The 24,942-nt window shown below is 44.0% G+C and overlaps 1 protein-coding gene across 13 annotated transcripts in view; it reads left to right on the top strand.

The window, feature by feature from the left end:
* LOC147123103 (LIM domain-binding protein 2) overlaps positions 1 to 24,942 on the top strand; it is a 547,106-nt gene that overhangs the window by 473,303 nt on the left and 48,861 nt on the right. For 8 of the 13 annotated variants that reach the window (XM_085966645.1, XM_085966624.1, XM_085966638.1 and 5 more), the window contains 2 exons: positions 8,211 to 8,327; positions 23,041 to 23,164. In XM_085966645.1, coding sequence (XP_085822771.1) covers positions 8,211 to 8,327; positions 23,041 to 23,164 — 241 coding nt within the window. The remainder of the gene's footprint in view (positions 1 to 8,210; positions 8,328 to 23,040; positions 23,165 to 24,942) is intronic. The other 5 variants (XM_085966709.1, XM_085966713.1, XM_085966673.1 and 2 more) reach the window with 1 other exon arrangement.

Below are 24,942 nucleotides of genomic sequence, written 5' to 3'. Positions count from 1 at the left end.
CTGATAAGACAGAATTATTTTTTAATCTAAAGTAGCATCTGATCTTCCTAATTTTTTGCCACGACAGCCATTAGAAATAAGATGTAGAAATGAGAAAAGACCATTCAGCCCTTTCACCTGGTTCCATCATCCAGGACCTGCTTCAGGACTCAGTATGACCATTTTAATCTTTTTTTTCGACTTCCAAATTCATATTTTTGACTGTTCCTGGAAGTGACCTAAGTGTGGCTATTGAACAAGATTGGACAAGGTGATGCCCACCACGGTTGAATATCCTGCCAAAATACACATTGTCTAGACTCATACATGAAGAATGACCTTAGCAAAGTACTGAAAGACAGCTAGGAAAAGTGAAACTTGTCTTCTGAAGGGGAAGGGAGAAAAATGGAAAGGAAAAACAATTGGGATGAAGTTATTCCCCAATTCAGCTCATTACTTCGTCTACAACATTGAGATGTTCTCCCACTTTATCTGTGGAGCTGCATTCAGATTTTAAAAATATATATATCATCGAGATTAATCAGAGCTAAGCGATCCCATCACCAATGGAGCAGGTCAAAGGTCTGCCACATCCAGTCGTGAATGGTGGTGGACAATTAAGCAACTAATGGGAGGAAGAGGTTCCATGAACATCCCCATTCTCAGTGATGGCGGAACCCAGCACGTGAATGCAAAAGACAAGGCTGAAGCATTTGCAACCATCTTCAGCCAGACGTGTCAAGTGGATGATGCTTGTCGACCTTCTCCTGAGGACCCCACCATTACAAATACCAGTCTTTAGCTAATTAGATTCACTCCATGTGATATCAAGAAACGGCTGAGTGCACTGAACACGGCAAAGGCTATGGGCCCCAACAGTATCTTGCCTGTAGTGCTGAAGACCTGTGCTCCAGAACTAGCTGCGCCCCTAGCTAGTTCCAGTATAGCTACAACACTGGCATCTACCCGACAATGTGGAAAATTCGGGCGGGAAATCCAGCAGTCCATTGGTGGAGCCAAAGTTGTTACTGTATGCTAATTGCTCAGGTATGGTCTGTCCACAAAAAGTAGGACAAATCCAAGCCACCAACTTACTACCCGGTTAGCCTACTAACAATCATCAGCAAAGTGATGGAAGGAGTAGTCAACTGTGCTACCAAGCAGCACCTACTCACCAATAACCTGCTCGCCGATGCTCAGTTTGGGTTCCACTAGGACCTCTTGGCTCCTGACCTAATTACAGCCTTGGTCCAACATGGACAAAAGAGCTGAATTCCAGAGGTGAGGTGAGAATGACTGCCCTCGACATCAAGGCAGCATTCAACCAATAGTGATACTTTGGTAAAACTGAAGTCAGTGGGGATCAGTCATACCTAGCAGAAAGGAAGATGTTTGTGGTTGTTGGAGGCCAATCATCTCAGCCCCAGGACATCGCTACAGTGGTTCTTTAGGGCAGAGTCCTAGATCCAACTATCTTAAGCTGCTTCATCATTGATCTTGCCTCCATCATAAGGTCAGAAGTGGGGCTATTCGCTGATGATTGCATTATGTTCAGCTCCATTCACAATTCCTCAGATAATGAAACAGTCCATGCCCGCAAGCAGCAAGACCTGGATAATTTCCAGGCTTGGGCTGATAAGTGGTAAGCAATGTTTCCTTTCAGCAGCCGCGCAGCGCTCCAGGGAACCTGCGCAGCCAGCTTGCCGGCTTTTCAATGTAAAAACCGTATTTTGAATGACCCGCACAGCCTCTTATAGGGGCCGCGCAGGGCCCCAAAAAATTACAGGGAACATTGGTGTTAAGTAACATTCATGTCACACAAGTTCAAGGCTATGACCATCTCCAGCGAGAGAGAGCCTACCCACCCCTGTATGACTTTCAATGGCTTTACCATCACCAAGTCTCCCACCATCAACATCCTGGGATGACCAGAAACTCCACTTGACCAAACACAAGTGCTGTGGCTAATAGAACAGGTCAGAGGCTGGGTATTCTGCGGTAATTGGCTCACCTCCTGACTCCCCAAAGCCTCTCCACCACCTACAATGCACAAATCAGTGGTGTGATGGAATACTTTCCGCTTGCCTGGATGGTGTTGGAAATCTTGGAGAGTTGAGGGTTAATAATCGGGCTTCCTTGTATCTTGGAGCAACAGGCTTTCCAAGATAAACAAGATCGCTTCAGGGTGCCACAGAAGAATGTATGGCTTAGCTTCTATGAGAAATGATTGAGCAAGGAAATAAGTGATTGGTACATCAACCATAAGTGAGTAAAGTATAACCTTAGTGGTTAGTGTAATAAACGTAGGCAGAGGGGTCCATTAATTGTAGAATAGGGAGGATGTTTAGGAAGATAAGCAGTTAATAAAACTACTCCTCAAAGTATTCGAGAACAGTTAAGTCAGGAAGTCTTGTTTGAGAGAAGTATCTTTGAAGTAAACAACGACTGTTTATGTAATTAGACAGTTTTCCAAAGGATACAAGAACAGAAACATCATGAGGTCTTAAATGTGACATGTCCCTTTAATGTCGGCAAACTAAGAGCACGCTTTTCAACAGTTATTTGGAGGGCACGAAAGATACAGAAACCGAAAAGCTACTCGATGTATACAGTTAGATTGATCACCTGTGCTGCATATGAATAAAGTCTGTTCCGTATACTCCACCATCAAGTGTCTCATGCTTACTCGATGGGTGTCATTGTGAACCATAGCAGGAAGGAGGTTGGCTAACAGTTGATCCTTAACAGATGGGCCTAGCTGCAACAGAATTTGAAAAGCTCAACACCATCCAGGACAAATCAGTCTGCTTCATTGGCACCCCATCCACTAGCTTAAACATCCACCCCCTCCACCACCGGTGTACTGTGATGGCAGTCTGTTCTATCTGCAGGATGCACTGTAGCAATTAGGCAAAGTTTCTTCAGCAGAGACTCAAATCTGTGAGCTCCACCACCAAAAAGATCAAGGGCAGCAAATGTATTGGAACACCATCAACTTCAAGTTCCCCTCCAAGTCACACCATCCTGAATTGGACATATATCGCCGTTCCTTCATTGTCACTTTGTCAAAATCCTGGAACTCCCTACCTTACAGCATTGTTGGAGCACTACATAGACTGCAGCAGTTCAAGAAATAGGTCCACCACCACCTTCTCCCGGACAGCTAGGGGTGCCAGCGACGCCCACATCCCAAAAATTAATATAAAGATAAACTACTTGGAACTGGTTGTTGCCCTAATGGTAGTCAATGAATCCTTTAAACAGTTGGAAAAAGTAGCTAAGTAGTTAGAAAGTATCTCCTTTGGAGGGAGATGAACTTGTCATTGCCCATGCTTGTATGACGAGATTGCCGAGGACGTTTTTCTGAAAGTAGTACTTTTGGTGGTTTCAGATAGCTGGCGTAGTGCAGCAGAATGTAACTGAGCTGGAAGCAGAAATACTGCCGAAAATCTCTTCTGTTTGCAAGGAATTGTCCACAGGTTAGGAAAATTCCAGCCTTTGTAGTGGCCCAACAGATTTATAGAGTCATTCATAATACAGCATTGTGAATCTTTTGCTCTCCTTATAACTACAAGTAAAGGTGTGGAGATCAGTTCTATTTTAAAATAAGGCAATCACAAAATTTAGAAGTATGGTAAAAGCTGGGCTGCAAATGATTGAAGATTTCTACCCAGTGAACAAGCAGCATTCATAATCTGACACTATGAATAGAAACCCTAGTAAATCACTGGTGCCCGAGCAAATTGTGATCCAGTGGGGTAACTGCTCGTGACATCATAATGTCTGCTGGAGTATGTGTGCTGCTGGAGTATGTGTGCATGGTGTATCAGTCGGTGGTGAGCTGTTGGGGTAACTGCATGTTGCTTCAATCAGTGGTGATCTGTTGAGGTATCTGTGCATGGTGATTCAGCTGTATTTCTTTCCTTAACAATTGTTCCATTGTGAGTAACAATCTAACTTTATTTATTTTGAGCATTCTAATTTGAATAATCCAAATTTCTAGAATATCCAAATGTGTCCTAATGCTTGTGGTTGCCTACGTAGTACTTTATAGATCTCAAGACAATACTCCAACCAGGGCATAATCATCTATCATAGCTCGGCATGAGTCAGAAGTAAAATGAGTTCTTGCAATCCAGTAGACATGAATTGCAAACACAAAATTACTAAATTCAATAATAATGGTACTAATTTATAACATATTTTCCCTTGAGTACTCATGCCCTGTGAAGAGATAACAAACAACATATCAGGGCCATGCCCTTCTTGACATTGTGTAGTTAATATAGTGCTTGAAGCCATGTTGCTCATGTCAAATAATTTAGATCACACGAAAGTCACCCATGTACTGGAAAACACCAATGAAAATCTTTTCTGTTGCAGCCTGTTTAAAGACACATTGGCCTCGACATTAACCTCCCCGTCCCCACCCCCCTCCCCTTGAAAATGTGCTGGAGAAGGTCAGGTGGGGGTTAAAAAATGAAATGCATGGAACGTGACCCCCAACCTGGTGCATGCATGCCTGCTGTCATTTTTACGGTGGCGAATATCAGGACATCTGAGTGTTTCGTCGTGGGGAGGTGGGACACTTAAGTAAGATAGTTAAATCGAACTCCCACTTTCAATTGGGAGACCGATTTGAAATTTACTGTTGCTGCACGGGTTTCCCAGGGATTGGGAAAACTGGCACTGAAACGGAGTCCGGAGCTACTGGCTCCTCAAGGTAAATGGCTGTTTCGAAAAGAAAGAAAGACTTGCATTTATATAGCACCTTTCACGACCACCAGACGTCCCAAAGCGCTTTATAGGCAACTAGCTGGAGTACCCGGCGTTGCTGAGGGAACTGAAGAACCCTCTGACATGTTTATAAAACTGTTTATAAAACTGTTGGGATTGAAGAACTCTTCCTAAGCACCCAGGAGGTGGTTGTTTAACTTAGTTTTTTGTTAATGGGGATCGACAGTAGCCAAAAATTCAAGTTTTTACAGTTTTCCTTCTATGTCACTTTGGAGGTAGCAAGCAGAATTATAATTTTGCAATGTTATCATTGACATTAATGTGTCATGATCATATAATGATTAGTATTTTTGAAGTGTAGTCACTGTTATAATGTAGGAAACGCATCAGCCAGCGCGTCAGCACACCTTGTGGGCCAGGAGGAAGCCTCACCCAGCCCCAATCGCCAGCCTCCCCCCAATCCCTGATCGCCAGCCTCCCCCCCCAAGCTCTGATCGCCAGCCTCCCCCAACCCCGATCGCCCGCCTCCCCCACCCCCTCCCCTCTGCCAGCCCTCCTGATCGCAGACCTCTCCCCTCCTCCTGATTGCTGACCTCCCAGCCCTGATTTCTGACCTGACCCCCCTCCCCTCACGATTGCCGGGGACCGTCCCCAAGGATCCCCAGCTGCCGTTGGTGTTCCCTCCCAGCGCTGTTGTTCCCTCCCGGCCGCCGGCCAGCCTGTCCAGTTGATCAGCTGCTGGGCAAAAGATGGAGCTACAAAATGTTAGAGGTCCTACCGTTACAATCAGCAGGACCTCTGCGTCCCCTGCCTTGCCGGGTTCTTTGGCCATTTTCTGTCTCACCCATACCCTCCCGCCTCCCTATTAATATCGAGGACATTACCTCTACACCTGCTATCTGTATAAAGGGAAGTAACAATATATAATTTATTATTAGATAATGAGCTATTTGGTCATTTACTGCAGCAAACAATATTATCTCTGTCAATCACAATAGTTTGGTGAGACTGTATCAATGTCACATTGTTATATCATCACATTACGTCAACTTAGCATTGGACTTAACTGTCACAAATATAACTCTACCTCTGTCACACAAAAGCATCGGAATAAAATCTTGTATTTCACCAGAATCAATAGAAATTGGCAAGGCAGCAAGATTGTAAGATCTGACCAGTATTTTTAAAGCCATTTAAAAGAAATCATCAAGGATTCAGAAGTAAGGCCTCAGTAACTCTTACAACTCCAACCCTTTTAATCCCCCCCACCCCTAATCACAATCAGCACCATTAGCACTCAGCAGACCACCTGTTGTTGTATTCTTTTGGTCAGGCTCTCATTTCTATAATGCAAATGAAAAGAATAGCACAATATATGTAAATTATTCACTGTACCATAACATTGTGTGTAAAATGTGTTTATTGGAAGGAAGTCACAGGTTATCATTCAGCCTTAGGCTTCTGCTGTTGACATGGGGGAAGGGGGGTCATTGGCACAATTACTTTTGCCATGGGTTATGACCCCTCCTTTTCCTTGATCCAAATCCTGGTATTGTCTCTCATGTTCCCCACCCAACTCTTTGTGCATGCTTGTACCTCTGCTGTTACATCCTGGAGGAAGCAGAGTAAAATGCTGTTTATCAGCTGGCTCATACAGAGAGCTGCTGGAGGACGTTACCAAGAAGCTGGGTCTATGAATACACACTCATATTCCCAGGGTTCAGTTGTAGACCAGCAAGCGTATGCTGTTGAAGCTTTGGGTGTCCAAATGGTGAAACCACTATTCACTGGGGAATGGTGTGTCCATGCTGTGGTCGGGAGTCTGGTAGCAATACACTCAGACATTTTATGGTGAGTTGTACTGCTCACCATGTTACTTGTGAGGAGCTTCTGGTACCTGCTGTCCTTGTAGTTAGGATACAAACCCTCAAGCATATCACAATAGCAAAATACTGCGGATGCTGGAAATCTGAAATAACAACAGAAAACGCTGGAAAAACTCAGCAGGCCAGGCAGCATCCGTGGAGAGAGAAACATAGTTAACGTTTCAGGTCGAAGACCTTTCGTCAGAACTCTTGCCGTGCCGGAGCTCCGAGTAGAGCGCTTGTTTTGGGAGTCTCGTATCGGGCATGCGGACAATGTGACCCGTCCATCGGAGCTGATCGAGCGTGGTCAAAGCTTCGATGCTGGGGATGTTGGCCTGAGCAAGAACACTGATGTTGGTTCGCCTATCCTGCCAATGGATTTGCAGGATCTTGCGGAGGCAGCGTTGGTGGTACCTCTCCAGTGCTTTGAGGTGCCTGCTGTATATGGTCCATGTCTCTGAGGCATACAGCAGAGCAGGTATCACTGCTGCTCTGTAGACCATGAGCTTAGTGCCGGGTTTGAGGTCCTGGTCTTCAAGTACTCTCTTCCTCAGTCGACCCTCAAGCATATCAGTTGTTTAACAGTCAACTGGTGGCTGTCCCCCTTTGGGATTGAACTTGTTCCAAAATAACACATCTGGCGATGGAAGTTCAAAACCAAGTCAACTCTCTGTTACAGACTCAGTAATCTGACTCTGCTCCAAGGCACTGCTGGAGACGTACCTCTTACTGGGGCCTGATATTCTTCCTACTCCGTTCCAATTAATCCTACAATCCAGTGCCTGAACAGGTAGGGTGGTCCTGGCTGAACAAGCAGGAGGAAGGCTACCAGTGATGTGTGCTTGTAGGCTGCACGGCTCAAGCCAGTTAAACTCCAGCAGTAACCCTGTGTACATTCCTACGTTACAATAGTGACTACACTTCAAAAGTACTTAATTGGTTGTAAAGCGCTTTGGGACGTCCGGTGGTCGTGAAAGGCGGATATAAATGCAAGCCTTTTTTCCTTTTTACATTTAGGGGTCCTTAAGCCCCTGTTACTAACTTACAACTGTTTCTTTGCTTGTCTCCCATTCTCTAATTCATTTTGTATCACTTTCTTTATGTCTGACTTCCACTCTTTCTGTTTTCATCTACGTATATCTCTTCACATACTTTCTCTCTCTCTCTCTACTGTGCTATTTACAACTCTTGTTTTTTTCACTCTGTCCCTTTTGTGCAAGTCTCTTCTTCCTTGTTTTCTCTTCTGTATGCCTTACATACACTTTCTGACTTCTTATGTCTCTATCTTCGTCTTTTTATATCTCTCTCGCTTCTCTATGACTGGCACTCTGTATGTCTCTCCCACTGCTTTTCCTTTTTATTCTTTTTATGTCTATTGCATTATCTCAGTTCCCACTCCTTTATCATGGAGACCCTGGAGGCTTATCCTCTTTCTATTTATTTATACAAATATCAAAATAATGAGCGAATCCAATATTATAACATGTAATACTAATACCCAGTAGATTAATAGTAATAGATTATGAAATTATATAAACACCCAATAAATCAATATTATAAAATTATTATATATTTAAATATCCAACAAATTATGATTCTAATATAAATTGTTATATAAATACCCAATAGATGAATGATCCCAATGTTATAAACACAAACTATCCAGGAGAGAGCGGAGCGGAGGTGGGCTCAGGGAGTGGAGCAGAGGTGGGCCCACGTTCAGGTTCGGGGAACGGAGGAGATGCGGTGAGTATGAAAGCACCAGAAGGGCTAGTTCTGAGGCCAGGAGAGAATGCGCAGGCCAGTGTCTGACAGTTGGGACACTGGTGGTTTCAGTGGGTGGGAAGCAGCAAGAGGCTACTAAGCATGAGGCTGGGCCTGAGGCTCCCAGTGCAGAGTCTGATAGTCCCAGGCTGGTGAGGTGGTGGTGAGCGTGGGGCTTGGGAGCACTTGGGGTGGCATGGAGTCTGGGCACACACTGTTAGCAGTCAAAAGAGGGAATAATCAGGCTTCAATTGCTTGTGCCCTTTCTTGTATGGGTTGCTCAAGTTGGATCTTATCTGATCAGGCTTAGTTGTGTAACAGGAAGATAAGTGGGTAAGTTTGTGCTTTTGTTTTCTGGGTCACTTTTAAAAAAATTATTTGTTGGCACATATGATGGGTTGACTGAGGGACTGTTATGTTGGCTGTATCTTAGAGATTAAATTTAATGTAGACAAATGTAAAGTATTGCACATAGGAAGAAAAGTTGCGTAACATGCATAGTTTGTGAAAGGTGTTGAAACAAAGATGAAATCGAAGAAAAACACTCATGTCCAACCAATGCAGAGCGGCAATCAACAGATCCAATAAAATTTTAAACTATGTAGCCCAAACAGTAGAATACAAGTTAGAGGAAGTCATATTGTGCTCTGATTACGCTGCACCTTGAGCACTGTATCCAGTTCTGGTCATTGAGAAACGAGAGACATCGAGGTACTGGAAGCAGTCCCCAAAAGAGCTAGCAGGCTGAATCCATAGTTTTGGAGGTCTGTGTATGAGTAAAGACTGGAGGAACTTCGCCTTTTCAACCTTGAAAGAAGGTGTTAGAGAGGTATATAAGATAGTAAATAGTTTGGAAACGTTAACTTCAAAAATGACTTCAATGTAAATTGTAAGAGTAGCACAGATTCTGACTAATAAAAAAATATATAGAAGTGATATCACCAACTTTGCACAAAGAGTAATCAACATATGGAATGGACTTACAGATACAGTAGTGGGGGACAAAACACTGGAACCATTTGGATACCACAACAGGGAAACTTTAGGGTCTTTCTGGACAGATGAACTAACTTGGGCCGAATGGCCTTTCTTATCTGTAATTATTTTGTGATTGTGGAAATAGTTGAAATTGGGGAGAATTGTTTTGTATAATATGATTGGGGAATAATAAAAGTAGAAAGTAAGCAATTAGAAAGCAAGAAAACACAAATGCTTAATCAATGAGGAAGAAGGAAACTGACAGTCATAACATCGACGGCAGAATCAGCCTACATGATGGACACGAGCAGTTTTATTGTGAAGATATACGGTTTTGATGGGGTGGCTAAACTCAATTTGGTGTCATATTTTACACAGAACAGCTGTCAGTGCAAATGCTGACTGCCAGTGTATTCAGTGTCATTGATGTGTGATGGTGTCTACACAGAACGATTAATAACCCTGATGTCACTTCTGCTTTCAAGTTTACCAATAAATCATTTGCAAATGATTGAGGAATTCTTCAGCATTATATATTGTAGTAAATAACAAACACGCATGACTGGTGTTAAGTCTACATTATTCCAAAAGTAATGTGGGACAAAGTTTCTTTCTTTACTGTATTTTTTTAAACCTCAACACTAGAACAGATAAGGAATATTCGAAGTTGAACTCAGCATCACCATAGGCTGTGCCCTGAGGACTGCCTAACCTTAGTCCTCATCCTATTCTTTCAACTCACTATTTTGTCCTTTGCAAAGAATTTATAGCACTTTCTAACTTGGTAATTTTTAAAAAAATTTATTCGTTCATGGGATGTGGACGTCACTGGCAAGGCCAGCATTTATTGCCCATCCCTAGTCGCCCTTGAGAAGGTGGTGGTGAGCTGCCGACTTGAACCGCTGCAGTCCGTGTGGTGAAGGTACTCCCACAGTGCTGTTAGGGAGGGAGTTCTAGGATTTTGACCCAGCGACGATGAAGGAATGGCGATATACTTCCAAGTCAGGATGGTGTGTGACTTGGAGGGGAACTTGGAGGTGGTGGTGTTCCCTTGCGCCTGCTGCCCTTGTCCTTCTAGCTGGTAGAGATCACGGGTTTGGGAGGTGCTGCCGAAGAAGCCTTGGCGAGTTGCTGCAGTGCATCTTGTAAATGGCACACACTGCAGCCACGGTACGCCGGTGGTGGAGGGAGTGAATGTTTAAGGTGGTGGATGGGGTGCTAATCAAGCGGGCTGCTTTGTCTTGAATGGTGTCGAGCTTCTTGAGTGTTGGAGCTGAACTCATCCAGGCAAGTGGAAAGTATTCCATCGCATTCCTGACTTGTGCCTTGTAGATGGTGGAAAGGCTTTGGGGAGTCGGGAGGTGAGACACTTGCCGCAGAATACCCAGCCTCTGACCTGTTCTTGTTACCACAGAATTTATGTGGCTGGTCCAGTTAAGTTTCTGGTCAATGGTGACCCCCAGGATATTGATGGTGGGGAATTCGGCAATGGTAATGCCGTTGAATGTCAAGGGGTGGTGGTTAGATGCTCGCTTGTTGGAGATAGTCATTGCCTGGCACTTCTGTGGCGCGAATGTTACCTGACACTTACCAGCCCAAGCCTCAATGTCATCCAGGTCTTGTTGCATGCGGGCATGGACTGTTTCATTTTCTGAGGAGTTGCACTGAGAATGGCACTGAACACTGTGCAGTCATCAGTGAACATCCCCACTTCTGACCTTATGATGGAGGGAAGATCATTGATGAAGCTGAAGATGGTTGGGCCTGAGACACTGTCCTGAGGAACTCCTACAGCGATGTCCTGGGACTGCAATAATTGACCTCAAACCACCACAACCATCTTCCTTTTGTGTTAGGTATGACTTCAGCCAGTGGAGAGTTTCCCCCCCCCATTCCCATTGACTTCAGTAATATTAATATTAGTTGATATTAATAAACCTAAGTCAAGCAGTAATGAATTGTGTAGGCCTGTGAAATATGAAAAATGTCTTATTTTTTGTGCCCTTCCTCCTCTGCGAATCACACTATCCACTCCCATCTCAGAAGACAGGTAGACAGCTGGATCAAATGGCTCTGCCACTGTTGTTTCACAACTATCCACTAGAAGTTGCATGAGTGTGAACCAGGTGTTTCTCCCTCCCCCATATGACCTAGATATTACCATCTGATGGCATGGCCGAGACCAATTACTCAGTCTGTGGAAAGTCATTAATATGATGTGTGGCCGTGCCACCTCAACTTGCTTTAATTCCCAAACTTCCCAATACATGAACTGATTTAAATCCTGGATGAATGGTCTTTTCATATCCCTGTTTGTATGTTCTCATGAACCATTCACCTAAATCTAATCCATATCATCCTTTATGCTGTGTTTAGAGGTAAATTAGGCAAACCTTTCATTATCCAGTGTTGTTGTTCCTCACTTTCTCAAATAACCCCCCTCCCCATTTTCCAGAGTAAAGATACCATGCTACCTCAGCAAAATGTAGTGGATTTTTATAATTGCAGCCGTGTACTTTTCATATTGTAAATTCATTGTTAGTTAGCATTATGGAGGGAGGAATAGCCATTGTCTTAAGATGCATGATTTATATTGTACATGGTATTATATTAATATATATTTATTTAAATCACAGTCATTCAGTTTTGTTGAACATTACATATAATTATAATTTGAATGCCTAAGTGCATATCTGAAATTGCACAGATAATTCTCTTGCTGGCTTTTTGTCATAGAAACAGGAGTTTGAAAGTTGTCAGAACACTTGTGGACTAATATTAGGTTGCAAAGTATCTCATGCCACCTTCTGGTCACAAGAGGATTTCAACTTTTTGTACGTTTTGGTAACTTAGAATCACTGCAGCTTCAGTTTGATTTACCTGGTTGTAAAGATTGTCAGACAGTTCCCTACTCTGGTGATAAGAGCACAGAATATCAAAAATATAGTTTCATCTTGTATGCTCAATATGTAAAGGATTGATTTTCACTGCAGACGACTGTGCAAAGGTAGTTTCTTGAAGAGTGCTGACAGCCAAAATGCTTTATTAATTTACTATTACTTTACTGTGTGACTATAAAATTCAAATGAGAGTTTGTAAAAAAAAAACTAAAATTGGCATTTCAACACAAGCAAGTTTTTGTTTCCTTATGAACCGTGAATAAGCATGTTGTTAGCAGCTTTATCCATTGAACCACTTTTGAAGCAGACAGTGGAATTCTATTTTTGAATTGCATTATAAGGACACCTCAGTGTTAATGTGCGGAGACAAAACACTACAACATTGAATGGCAATGACTTGTCTAGAAAGCTACCTGGGCTTTCAGCCAGCTACCATGTAGTATTTCAAATAAGCTTGTTTACAAGAAAGTGATAATGAGACACAGCTTTTAGCTTCATAGTTACTTTATACCTATTAACATAGAACTCGTTTGCTTTCTATTCATCTCACAACAGATGTTGCTAAGTGGAATTTGGTTGTAACTTTGCACTTATGCTGTGTGAAAGAGATGCAGATTTTATTGTTGTCTGCCAAGGGTGACTGGCTGTGAGCAAGTGCAGCTTACTAGTGGCTGTATTCACAGCTATACTATTCACAGCTCATTCTGAAAAGAATAGAATATGTATACATTATTAACTGGAGATACATCATTCAAGATTAATGTGTTATGTAACCTGGAGTACTACTGCACCATATCCCAGAATGAGAGGTGCAGGTTCAATTTTACACTTCCGTTGAGCTCTTGATCTCAGCTGCACTGCTGTGGAGTGAGTAGGCACTCCTTCACAAAGGAGGAGCAGAAATTGGAAGCTCTGAGCCCCTTTGGCTTCAGGAGGTGCATGACCTGATAGGACTGGAAAGGGAAGAATAATAGAGGGAATATTAGATGACTACCTTCAAGATGTATACATTAAGATTGTGATTATTGGCGGGCACAGTGCTGCAGTGGGTTTGGAACATTGATCTTTCACCTCTGCTAAATAGGTTCAAATCAGTCCAGACTTAATTGAACCAAATCTTCTATGTCAGATGGCCAAAATAAAAACCTTTAAAAGAGTAAGTCTCAATTTGTTCCTAATGGGTGTGAGGCCACAAGACATAACTCTCCATACTAATTATCAATCCCATTCAGAGGCTTAGTGAGGGAAATGGAATCTTAATGAATCTCATTCAAAATGGTTAGTGTGGGACATGGAAATATATTAGTACAGTAGGAATTGCTGTTCTATAGTCAGAACTGAGACAATTTGCTGGTGACATGTACCTGCTTTTTGGGAGGTATATTGAAAATGTAATAAAACCAAAATTTGTGCGTATCTTATCCAAATGCTGCCCTATTTTTGTTCCCTTTTGCAAATCTGGAAAGTTAAAAGTGGAAGGAAAGTCAGGTGGAAGACATTTTGTTAAAGTACTTACCCTTTTTGTAGAAGTAGACAATAGTCTCACCATAACTTTCTGTGACAGTTTGAAAAAAATCAGTTTTTTTGCTGACCTGGAAACCTTAGAGTAATATCTCGCTCCCTCTGCCGTTGTTCTACAGTTTGCAGTGGACCTGCTCCAGGGCACACTGGGACAACCCCATAATCGACGGTTTATTATTATAGCAAAAGCAAAATAGCAAAGGATGCTGGAAATCTGAAATAAAACAGAACAATAGAAAGATTGAGGTACTTTATATCCTTCCAGACTCAACATTGAGTTCAACAATTTCAGATCATAACCACTGCTCACATTTTTTTGGATGACAGTTGTTGCTAATGATTCGGATATTCTCATTGACACCTCCTCTAGACCCATCTTTTGTTTCTTCACTTGTTCCATTACCATCTCCTTTCACCTTGCACCATCATTTAATCTCTCCTGCCTTCCATCCTATTACAGACCTTCCCTTTTGTTCTTTCCTCCCTTCCCCCCTTTCCCTGCTGTTGTACTTGCTTAAAATCTGCTACATCTCTAACTTTTTCCGGTTCTGATGAAAAGTCATCAACCTGAAGCATTAACTCTGTTTCTCTCTCTGCAGATGCTGCCTGGCCTGCTGAGTATTTCCAGCATTTATCATGTTTATTATTACAGGGTCATCCAAGTGTGCCCTAGAGTAGCAAAGAATGGGGGTCATTGTCTCAAACCAGCCTGACAGCTGTCTTGGAGCTGCCTAACTCCAGGAGACCATGCTGGGAAAGCTCCAGAGCAGCTCTATGACCTGTTTGATGTTACAATCACTCTTCCACCCACTCCCATATACTGTTTACAATGAAGCCACATAGAGACACACAAGGACACTCCTAATTTATGTTACCAGACCAGCCGAGCAGAGAGGAAAACATTTTCTGAATGAGGAACCTCACTTGAAGTGGGTTTCTAATTCCAGACTTGTGCTACAATTTAGCCTCAAAGTGAAACAGATTTGCACCATTGTAGTGTAAATGCATCCTTATTGTTCTCAATAAAATTTAAGTCTTTTTTTAAAAAAAGTCACAGAAATTTACAGCAAGGCCTATTATTTTCATCTGTGTAATGTATATACCTTTAAGGGGGGGAACTATCTTTTACAGCTCATGAAAACTGCAGTACTGGCAGTGACCACACCTGTATATAGCACTGAGTAGTAATCTGTACAGATCAGTTCCAGTGTGAGCCACGTTGAGTAAACACCTGTTGTACCGTTCTCCTGCAGTCTGTGTCTTATTATACACAGACACAACATTGGCGACGAGGCAAGTTCGAACCTCCCAGGGATTCGTTCCTGGAGATCAGTGGATTGGAGGTCAAGGCCAGAGACTCGGGCGTCGACCACGAGCAACCGCCCAGTCATCCAGCAGAGACTCGAGAATTGCGGGGGAGGCTGTCGAGAGCCAGGCTTGGCTTTCCAGTCGAGGTGGTCCAGCGAAACGGGCTGGCAACAGGTAGTGCGCAGACCCTTCCCGGACAGCGGCGGGCTAGAGCCCGACCGAGCGGCACAGCAAAGGGCCGAGCAGCGTTGACAGGGGGGAGAGAGAGAGAGAGAGGGCAGAGCGCACAGGGCGCAGCCGGTGTTCAGGGGCCGAGCAGCGTCGAAGAGAGGGAGAGAGAGACGCGCAGAAACCCGCGAGGCGCCGCCATTGCCACGAGGACCGCCGAGAGCGGCGTTGGCAGCAACGCAGGAGAAGCGCGCGAAACCTACAGGGCGCCGCCATTGCCACGAGGACCGCCGAGAGCGGTGTTAGCAGCAGCGGGGGAGGAAGGAAAGCGCGGGAGACGCCATTTTAAGCCATTGGGAGACGCCATTTTAAACCACACCCAAAATGCTGAAGAGTGGCAATATCACCGTGTTTGACAATGAAGTCGAAGATTGGACTACATATGTCGAACGACTAGAGGTATACTGCAAGGCAAATGAGGTGCCAGATGACAAGAAAGCGTCGGTATTGTTAAATTTAATGGGTGCAAAGACGTATGGTTTATTACGAAATCTAGTAACCCCAACGAAGCCAATGGAAAAGAGTTTTGAAGACATAGTAACGATACTACAGGAACATTTAAACCCCATACCGCTGCTGATAGCAGAAAGATTCAAGTTTCACAAACGGAACCAGCATAAGGATGAAAGCAATGCTGATTATTTAACAGAACTGCGCAAACTATCGAAACACTGCCAGTTTGGAGCGGGACTGGCAGATACCTTAAGGGACAAGTTTGTGTGTGGGCTTCAAAGTGAAGGAACCCAGAAACGGCTTTTATCTGAAAAGGACCTTACGCTGGAAAAGGCTTTCAGCATTGCGGTATCATATGAAGCAGCAGCACGGGGCGCTGCAGAGATACAACAGAGACCGCAAGAATATGGCACAAACGAAATGTCATATAGAACAGAGAAGTGCTATCGCTGCGGCAGAACAACACACGACCAGAATGATTGCTGGTTCAAAGACAAAGTGTGCAGACAGTGTGGAAAAGTAGGACACATAGCGCGAGTCTGCAGGTCGGGAAAGAAAACCAGCAATAAGAAACCTACCAAAGAAAAGTACAAGAAGGTACATAAGATGACGGAGAATAGTTCAGACGAACAAAAGAGTGATAACGACTCCGAAAGCAGGGAACTGAGTTGTCTGAAACTACATAATGTGATCACAACGGAGGATCACCGAACCATTTGGGTCACTCTCAAGATAGCAGGAGTCCAGGTAAAGATGGAATTGGACACAGGATCAGCCCTAACAGTCATAAACCGACGGGACTACGAGCGGCTATTCTCACACATACCCTTGAGAGACACAAAAATGATTTTGAAGACATACACGGGGCAAAAGGTCTACCCCAAAGGAAAAATAAGGGTGACCGTTATATATAACGGTAAGGAAACACCAAAACTAGACCTGTATGTATTGCAAGATGGAGGACCACCATTACTGGGACGTGAATGGATCCGGAAAATACAACTGGATTGGCATTCCAAACAGGCACTGACTGTGGCGGACAAAAAGGATGACGACGTCACACCTGGGCGGCTGTCAAAGATCCTAAGTGACTCGAAAGAAGTGTTCCAGCAAGGACTCGGAACACTAAAAGGCATGACCGCAACGATTAAAATTGAAGAAAACGCAAGCCCAAAATTTTTTAAGGCCAGACCAGTACCTTATGCGATCCGCCCAGCCGTCGAAGCAGAGCTGGAGAGTCTGGAACATTCAGGTGTACTGTCCAAGGTAGACTGGCGCGAGTGGGCTACACCCATCGTCCCTGTGATGAAAAAGTCGTTGAGCAGCACACCTGGGGAACCAAGGAAGGTTCGCATCTGTGGGGACTTTAAGGTAACAGTGAACCCGGTCCTTCACACCGTATAATATCCACTTCCACGGATTGAAGATATTTTCGCCTCGCTATCTGGAGGGAAACGCTTCACTAAGATTGATCTGGCCCAGGCGTATCTGCAAATGGAGGTAGAAGAAGCATGAAAAAAATACCTCACAATCAACACCCTACTGCAAACTGGGGTGCCATGGAAGTGGAGTGATGAATGTAGACGAGCTTTCCAGAAGAGCAAAACACTAATCACATCGAAAGAGGTATTGGCCCATTACAACCCGGCATTACCAATTCGGTTGGCATGTGATGCGTCACCCTACGGCATTGGAGCGGTGCTGTCGCACAAATTCTCGGACGGCTCAGAGAGGCCAATAGCCTTTGTGTCACGATCACTAACCTCAGCTGAGCGTAACTACGCCCAGATTGACAGGGAGGCCCTCAGCCTAGTGTGGGGAGTGAAAAAGTTCAATCACTATCTGCACGGGCAGAAATTCACCTTGCTGACTGATCACCAGCCTCTTGGCAGGGGGATGGGAACCTAGGTAGTGGAAAAGAGGGAAGTCATATGAAGTCAGAAATAGATGGTAGAAAGGTGAGAAGCAATAAGCAAAGGAGAGAAACACAAAGGGCCAAACTAATTCATAATGAGAGTGTGAAAAAAGCAAGCCTGAAGGCTTTGTATCTTAATGCTAGAAGCATTAGGAACAAGGTGGATGAATTAGTTGTGGAAATAGAGGTAAACAAGTATGATTTGATTGGGATTACAGAAACGTGGCTGCAGGGTGGGCAAGGCTGGGAACTTAACATCCAGGGATATACAATATTTAGGAAGGATCGGCAAAAAGGTAGGGGAGGTGGGGTAGCATTGCTGGTAAAGGAGGGGATTAATGTAATGGAAAGGAAGGATATTAACTCGGATGAAACGGAATCTGTATGGGTAGAAATGAGAAATAGCAAGGGGAGGAAAACGTTAGTGGGTGTGATATATAGGCCTCCAAATAGTAATATGGAGGTGAGGGAAGGCATAAAAAGGGAAATTAGAGAAGCGTGTGATAAGAGCACAGCTGTCATCATGGGTGACTTTAATTTACATATTGATTGGACTACCCAAATTAGTAAAAATTCTGAGGAGGAGGAATTCCTGGAATGTTTTCGGGACGGTTATCTGGACCAATATGTCGAGGAGCCGACTCGAGATCAGGCCATTTTAGACTGGGTATTGTGCAATGAGAAGGGACTTATCAGCAATCTTCTTGTACGAGGCCCCTTGGGTCAGAGCGATCATAATATGATCGAGCTCTCAGTCGAGATGGAGAGTGAGGAAATTGAATCAGAGACTAAGGTCCAGAACTTAAATAAAGGGAATTACGAGGGTATGAGATGGGAGTTGGGTAAGATTGATTGGGTGGTGTTTCTGGGGGGATTGACAGTGGATAGACAATGGCAAGCATTCAAAGATAGAATGGAAGAATTCCAGAACATGTTTACACCGGTTTGGCACAAAAATAAACCTAAAAAGGTGACTCAACCGTGGATAACGAGGGAAATTAGGGACAGCATAAAATCAAAAAAAAGGGCATATCAACTGGCAAAAAAAAGCACCAGACCGGAAGATTGGGGGCAGTACAAGATACAGCAAAAGAGGACAAAGGGATTAATCAGGAAGGGGAAAATAGAATACGAAAGTAAACTTGCAGCAAACATAAAGACAGACTGCAAAAGCTTTTATCGGTATATCAGGAGGAAAAGACTGGTAAAATCTCAAGTCGGTCCCTTGCAGTCCGATTCGGGAGAATATATAATGGAGAATAAGGAAATGGCAGACCAATTAAACTCATACTTTGGTTCTGTATTCACAAAGGAGGACACAAATAACCTCCCAGGAATATCGGCAAACATAGGGACTAATGAGAGGGAGGAGCTGACAGAAATTAGTATCTCTAGGGATATGGTGCTGGGTAAGTTGAGGGGACTGAAGGCCGACAAATCCCCGGGGCCTGATAAACTACATCCTAGGGTACTTAAGGAGGTGGCCCTGGAGATAGCAGATGCTCTAAGGATCATCTTCCGGAACTCCATTGACTCGGGAACAGTACCCGTGGATTGGAGGGTAGCTAATGTTACCCCAATATTTAAAAAGGGGGGTAGAGAGAAAGCAGGGAATTATAGACCAGTAAGCCTTACATCGGTTGTGGGCAGAATGCTAGAGTCCATTATTAAGGATAAAATAGCGGAGCACTTGACAAATGGGGAAAGGATCGGACAGAGTCAACATGGATTTACAAAGGGTAAATCGTGTTTGACTAATCTGCTGGAATTTTTTGAGGAAGTAACTGGTAAAATAGATGGGGGAGAGCCAGTGGATGTGGTGTACCTTGACTTCCAGAAAGCCTTCGATAAGGTTCCACACAAAAGATTATCATGCAAAATTAAGGCTCATGGGATTGGGGGCAAAGTATTAACGTGGATAGAGAACTGGCTGGCGGATAGAAAACAGAGAGTTGGAATAAACGGCTCGTTTTCGGAGTGGCAGGCAGTGACCAGCGGGGTGCCGCAAGGATCTGTCCTGGGACCCCAGCTGTTCACAATATATATAAATGATCTGGATCAGGGAATTGGATGCAATATTTCCAAATTCGCTGACGACACTAAACTAGGAGGAGGGGTGGGCTCTGATGAGGATGTCAGGAGGCTACAGTGCGATTTGGACAGGTTGGGGGAATGGGCGGATACGTGGCAGATGCACTATAATGTGGATAAATGCGAGGTTATCCACTTTGGGGGTAAAAACAGGAGGGTAGATTATTATCTAAACGGCAATAGATTGGGAGATGGGGAAGTGCAGAGGGACCTGGGTGTTCTTGTGCACCAGTCACTGAAGGAGAGCATGCAGGTGCAACAGGCGATTAAGAAGGCAAATGGTATGTTGGCCTTCATATCAAGGGGGTTCGAGTATAGGAATAGGGATACCTTACTACAGCTGTACAAGGTGCTGGTGAGACCGCATCTGGAGTATTGTGTACAGTTTTGGTCGCCCCATCTGCGGAAGGATGTTCTTGCCATGGAAAGAGTGCAACGGCGATTCACCAGGCTGATACCTGGAATGGCGGGAATGACCTACGAAGAGAGATTAAATAGTTTGGGCTTGTACTCACTGGAGTTTAGAAGATTGAGAGGGGATCTCATCGAAACATATAAAATTATGGCAGGCCTGGACAGGCTGAATTCAGAGAGAATGTTTCCAATGGCCGGGGAGCACAGAACCAGGGGCCACAGTCTAAAAATAGCGGGCAAATCATTTAAAACAGAGATGAGGAAGAATTTCTTCACTCAAAGAGTGGTGAGCCTGTGGAATTCCCTGCCACAGAGGGCTGCGAAGGCTAATTCAATAAATATTTTCAAGAGAGAATTGGATATATTTCTGAAGGCTAAGGGGATTAAGGGTTACGGAGAAAAGGCGGGGACGGGGTACTGAACTGGTAAGATCAGCTATGATCTCAGACGAAGATCAGCCATGATCTCATTGAATGGCGGAGCAGGCTCGAAGGGCCGAATGGCCTACTCCTGTTCCTATCTCTATGTTTCTATGTTTGTCTCCATTTTTAATCCGAAGAAGGGCGTTCCGGTGATGACTGCGCAATGACTACAAAGATGGTCACTTTTTCTAGGGGCGCACCATTATGAGATTGAATATAAGGGCACGAAACAGCATGGAAATGCTGATGGGCTATCACGCCTGCCACTGCCTACTGCGGAGGAAGCACCAGCAGTGGATCCTGTCGAAATATTCCATTCGACTATCGTTGAATACCTACCGGTAACTAACGCTTGTATCGAAAAGGAAACCCGAAATGACCCGACACTGTCTCGGGTATATGATTTGACAGTGAAGGGATGGCCAGCACATGGCGACTCACTGTTGCCAGCATTCTCGACAAGGAGAGAACAGCTGTCAGTGTGCCGGGGGACCTTGATGTGTGGATCCTGAGTGGTAATTCCACCCAAGTTAAGGGATAGAGTGCTCAATGAGCTTCATTAGGGTCATCTGGGAGGGGTAAAAATGAAAAGCCTAGCCAGGGCTTATGTGTGGTGGCCGGGAATCGATAAACAAATCGAGGACCTGACCAAGAGTTGCTCAGGATGCCAGAAAGTCCAAAATGCACCACCACAGGCCCCTCTACACCCATGGGAGTGGCCCTCATCTCCATGGCAACGGGTGCATATTGATTTTGCTGGTCCATTCATGGACTCAATGTTTTTAATAGCTGTGGATGTGCACTCGAAATGGCCTGAGGTCATCAAAATGCCCTCCACCACCACGGAGAAAACTATTGCAGTCCTACGGACCATTTTTGCCAGGAATGGCTTGCCAGAACAGATTTGCTCCGACAACGGACCACAGTTTGTGTCCGAAGAGTTCCGGAGGTTCTTGAAAAAGAATGGGGTAAGGCATTACACATCCGCCCCGTATCATCCAGCCACAAATGGATTGGCTGAGAGGTTCGTACAAACCTTTAAGAAGTCAATAAAGGCTATGTACAATGACAACATTCTGCTGCAGCACAAGATGGACAATTTCCTGTTCGCCTACCGGAATGCGACACATGCAGTCACCAACCAGGCCCCAGCCATGATGTTCTTTAACCGAAGGTTAAGATCTCGCCTGGATTTGCTCAGACCAAACGTACGAAGAGATGTTGAGAGTAAGCAATTCCAGCACATCCATGAGAAGCCAACAAGGAGCTTCAATGTAGGGCAACCAGTCTTGGCCCGCGACTACCGAACAGAAAAATGGCAGCCAGGAACGATATGCACACGGCAGGGCCCACTAATGTACACAGTGGACGTTGGGGAGAGCATCGTGAGACGCCATGCTGACCAGATCCTAGAGTCACAGGAACAAGTCAACCCCATGCCTCGCCCATACGTACCTGGTGATGAACCCGACGTACAGGTCGCATCTACCCCAGAAACAGTAGCATCGGAAGCTGATGAACCAACCGACGACAGGGGGCCAGAATCGCCTCCGCACCAAGAGCAAGACACTCGGGAAAGGCGCTATCCAGAAAGGATCAGGAAGCCTCCCCAAGACTGAATATATAAATAGACTATTTTCAGCTAATGTTGCATGTTAAAAGTGTTAATTGTAATTAGTTTGATATTTAATTGTTAAATGAGTGTTATGGTACTGTTAATCTAAAAGGGGAGGAATTGTAATGTATATACCTTTAAGGGGGGAACTATCTTTTACAGCTCATGTATACTGCAGTACCGGCAGTGACCACACCTGTATATAGCACTGAGTAGTAATCTGTATAGATCAGTTCCAGTGTGAGCCACGTTGAGTAAACACCTGTTGTACCGTTCTCCTGTAGTCTGTGTCTTATTATACACGGACACAACAATCTGTAAATGGGTATACAACTAAAACAGAAGTTACTTCCCATGGAATTTCCCTTCTTTTACATTGAGTAGAGACCAAAGAGGAAGTAGAATCAAAAGGGGATGTATAAGACAATGTATAAGTTTTGTAACAAACCTCCACAGTTTTGGAGAAACTTCCTCGAAAAGAATCTGGGTTGGATCTGAATCATTGTACCAACAATTTGCGCCAGGCTGTCTTTTTGAAATTGCTACCAGTTTTAAGCAATTTTAATCAACAGTACAGTGGCCATTAATATTGCAAGTTGAAGGCTTAAACACAATATTTAAACAATAAAGAACGACTAGAGCCCTCAGAGATCATTTCAGACCTGTCCAGGATATAGGAAAATAACTATCCTTCATACAAATTGAGAGGGAATGTTTGTAACAGCATTGGTCTGTGAGATGGTTTATTCCGAGGCACTCTGATCTGCTTAAATATGTGTTTACTTTTTCTTATTTTTAACACACCTAATGAGTAAGTGTAACAGTATATAATTTGTGCTCGTTTTTCCAGTTGTGTGTTATACTGGAGCCAATGCAAGAACTGATGTCCAGACACAAAACGTACAATATCAGCCCAAGAGACTGTCTGAAAACCTGCTTATTCCAGAAATGGCAGCGAATGGTAGCACCTCCAGGTAGGCTGACAATATACCTTATTTAATTAAATATGTATTCACAGATAGCTGGATAGCTGGAGAAGAATAGTCACAATGAAGTTAGACAGTGCTCCAATCATGCATTTTTTCAGTTCCTCACAGTTAACACAGTATCTTTCTCGGAACCCATTATAGTTATTTCATGCACTCTTGTCTCCATATCACGTGTTCAGTTGTGCAGATAAACATGCAGTAGTTGTTATATGAGCCACATTATACACTTGAACTGATAAAATAATATAGAAAATGGCTACGGCGATATTTATGGTTATAGATCATTGCAGATTTTAAGAGATGCACACCACCTAACAGAAAACCATGTTTTGTTTACTGCACTTATAAAAGATGTCTGCCCTCTCTCCATATGTGCTCAGGCTGTATTTTTTCAACTAGTCAGCAAAGTATTTTCATGTATCATATCCTTCTCTGCGTTCATTTTTTTAAATGGGAAGGAAAGTGTATTCTCCCATTTTATATAGAAAAAGTAATGGTCTTACCAGATATTTCTTCACCTACATGGAGACTGAATTAGCATCTCCTTCCCTACTGGACCACTCCGGTGATACCAAGTACAGTCTATTGTTAATTCAAAGTTGCTTAATTCAAATTATCTGTTTATTAAAATTGAAGTAATGCAAATAAAATGTATTCTGCATTGTTTTATTTAAATTACTTAATTTGTACAACTGGATAATTCAATTTTTTTTTAAAAAGAAAAAAACTTTGAATTAACAGGGGAAGACTAAGTAACTTCCCATACATCTTGGAGAGACTCCATTCCAAACAACAGGGGATGGTGACTTGCGACTGGCCTGAGCTGCTCCAGAGTTACCGGATTCCAGGAAACATGGCAGACTGAAGTTATGGATCCTCTGTTGTTTGCAATATGCCACTCCAGGATCGTCCCTAGAAATACATCACATTTTCAAAGTCCTTGAACGTGTTGTCGCCTCCCAAATCCGTGCCCATCTTTCCCGCAACTCCATGTTTGAATCCCTCCAATCAGGTTTCTGCCCATGCCACAGCACCGAAACGGCTCTCATCAAAGTCACAAATGACATCCTTTGTGACTGTGACAAAGGTAAGCTATCCCTCCTCATCCTTCTTGACTTATCTGCAGCCTTTGACACAGTTGACCACTCCATCCTCGTCCAGATGGGTGGGCTGCACTCGCCTGGTTCCATTCTTATCTATCTAATCATAGCCAGAGAATCACCTGCAACGGCTTCTCTTCCCACTCCTGCATCGTTACCGCTGGTGTCCCCCAAGGATCTGGCGGCATCATCCACATGTATGCTGACGACACCCAATTCTACCTCACCACCACTTCTCTCTACCCCTCCACGGTCTCTATATTGTCAGACTGCTTGTCCGACATCCAGTTCTGGATTAGCAGAAATTTTCTCCAATTAAATATTGGGAAGACTGAAGCCATTGTTTTCGGTCCCCGCCACAAACTCCGTTCCCTAGCCACTGACTCCATCCCTCTCCCTAACATCTGTCTGAGGCTGAACCACACTGTTCGCAACCTTGGTATCATATTTGACCCTGAAATGAGCTTCCGACCACAGATCCATGGCATTACTAAGACCGCCTATTTCCACCTCCGTAACATCGCCCGTCTCCGCCCTTGCATCAGCTCATCTGCTGCTGAAACCCTCATCCATGCCTTTGTTACCTCTAGACTTGACTATTCCAACGCACTGCTGGCTGACCTCCCACGTTCTACCCTATGTAAATTTGAGGTCATCCAAAAC

This window comes from Somniosus microcephalus, chromosome 2 (genome assembly GCF_052327205.1).
Source record: "Somniosus microcephalus isolate GS21.2 chromosome 2, FLI_Smic_1.0, whole genome shotgun sequence".
In the NCBI taxonomy this organism is placed as follows: Eukaryota; Metazoa; Chordata; class Chondrichthyes; order Squaliformes; family Somniosidae; genus Somniosus; species Somniosus microcephalus.
Note: the sequence above shows the minus strand (reverse complement) of the source record. Positions and strands in the feature narration are given on the sequence as shown.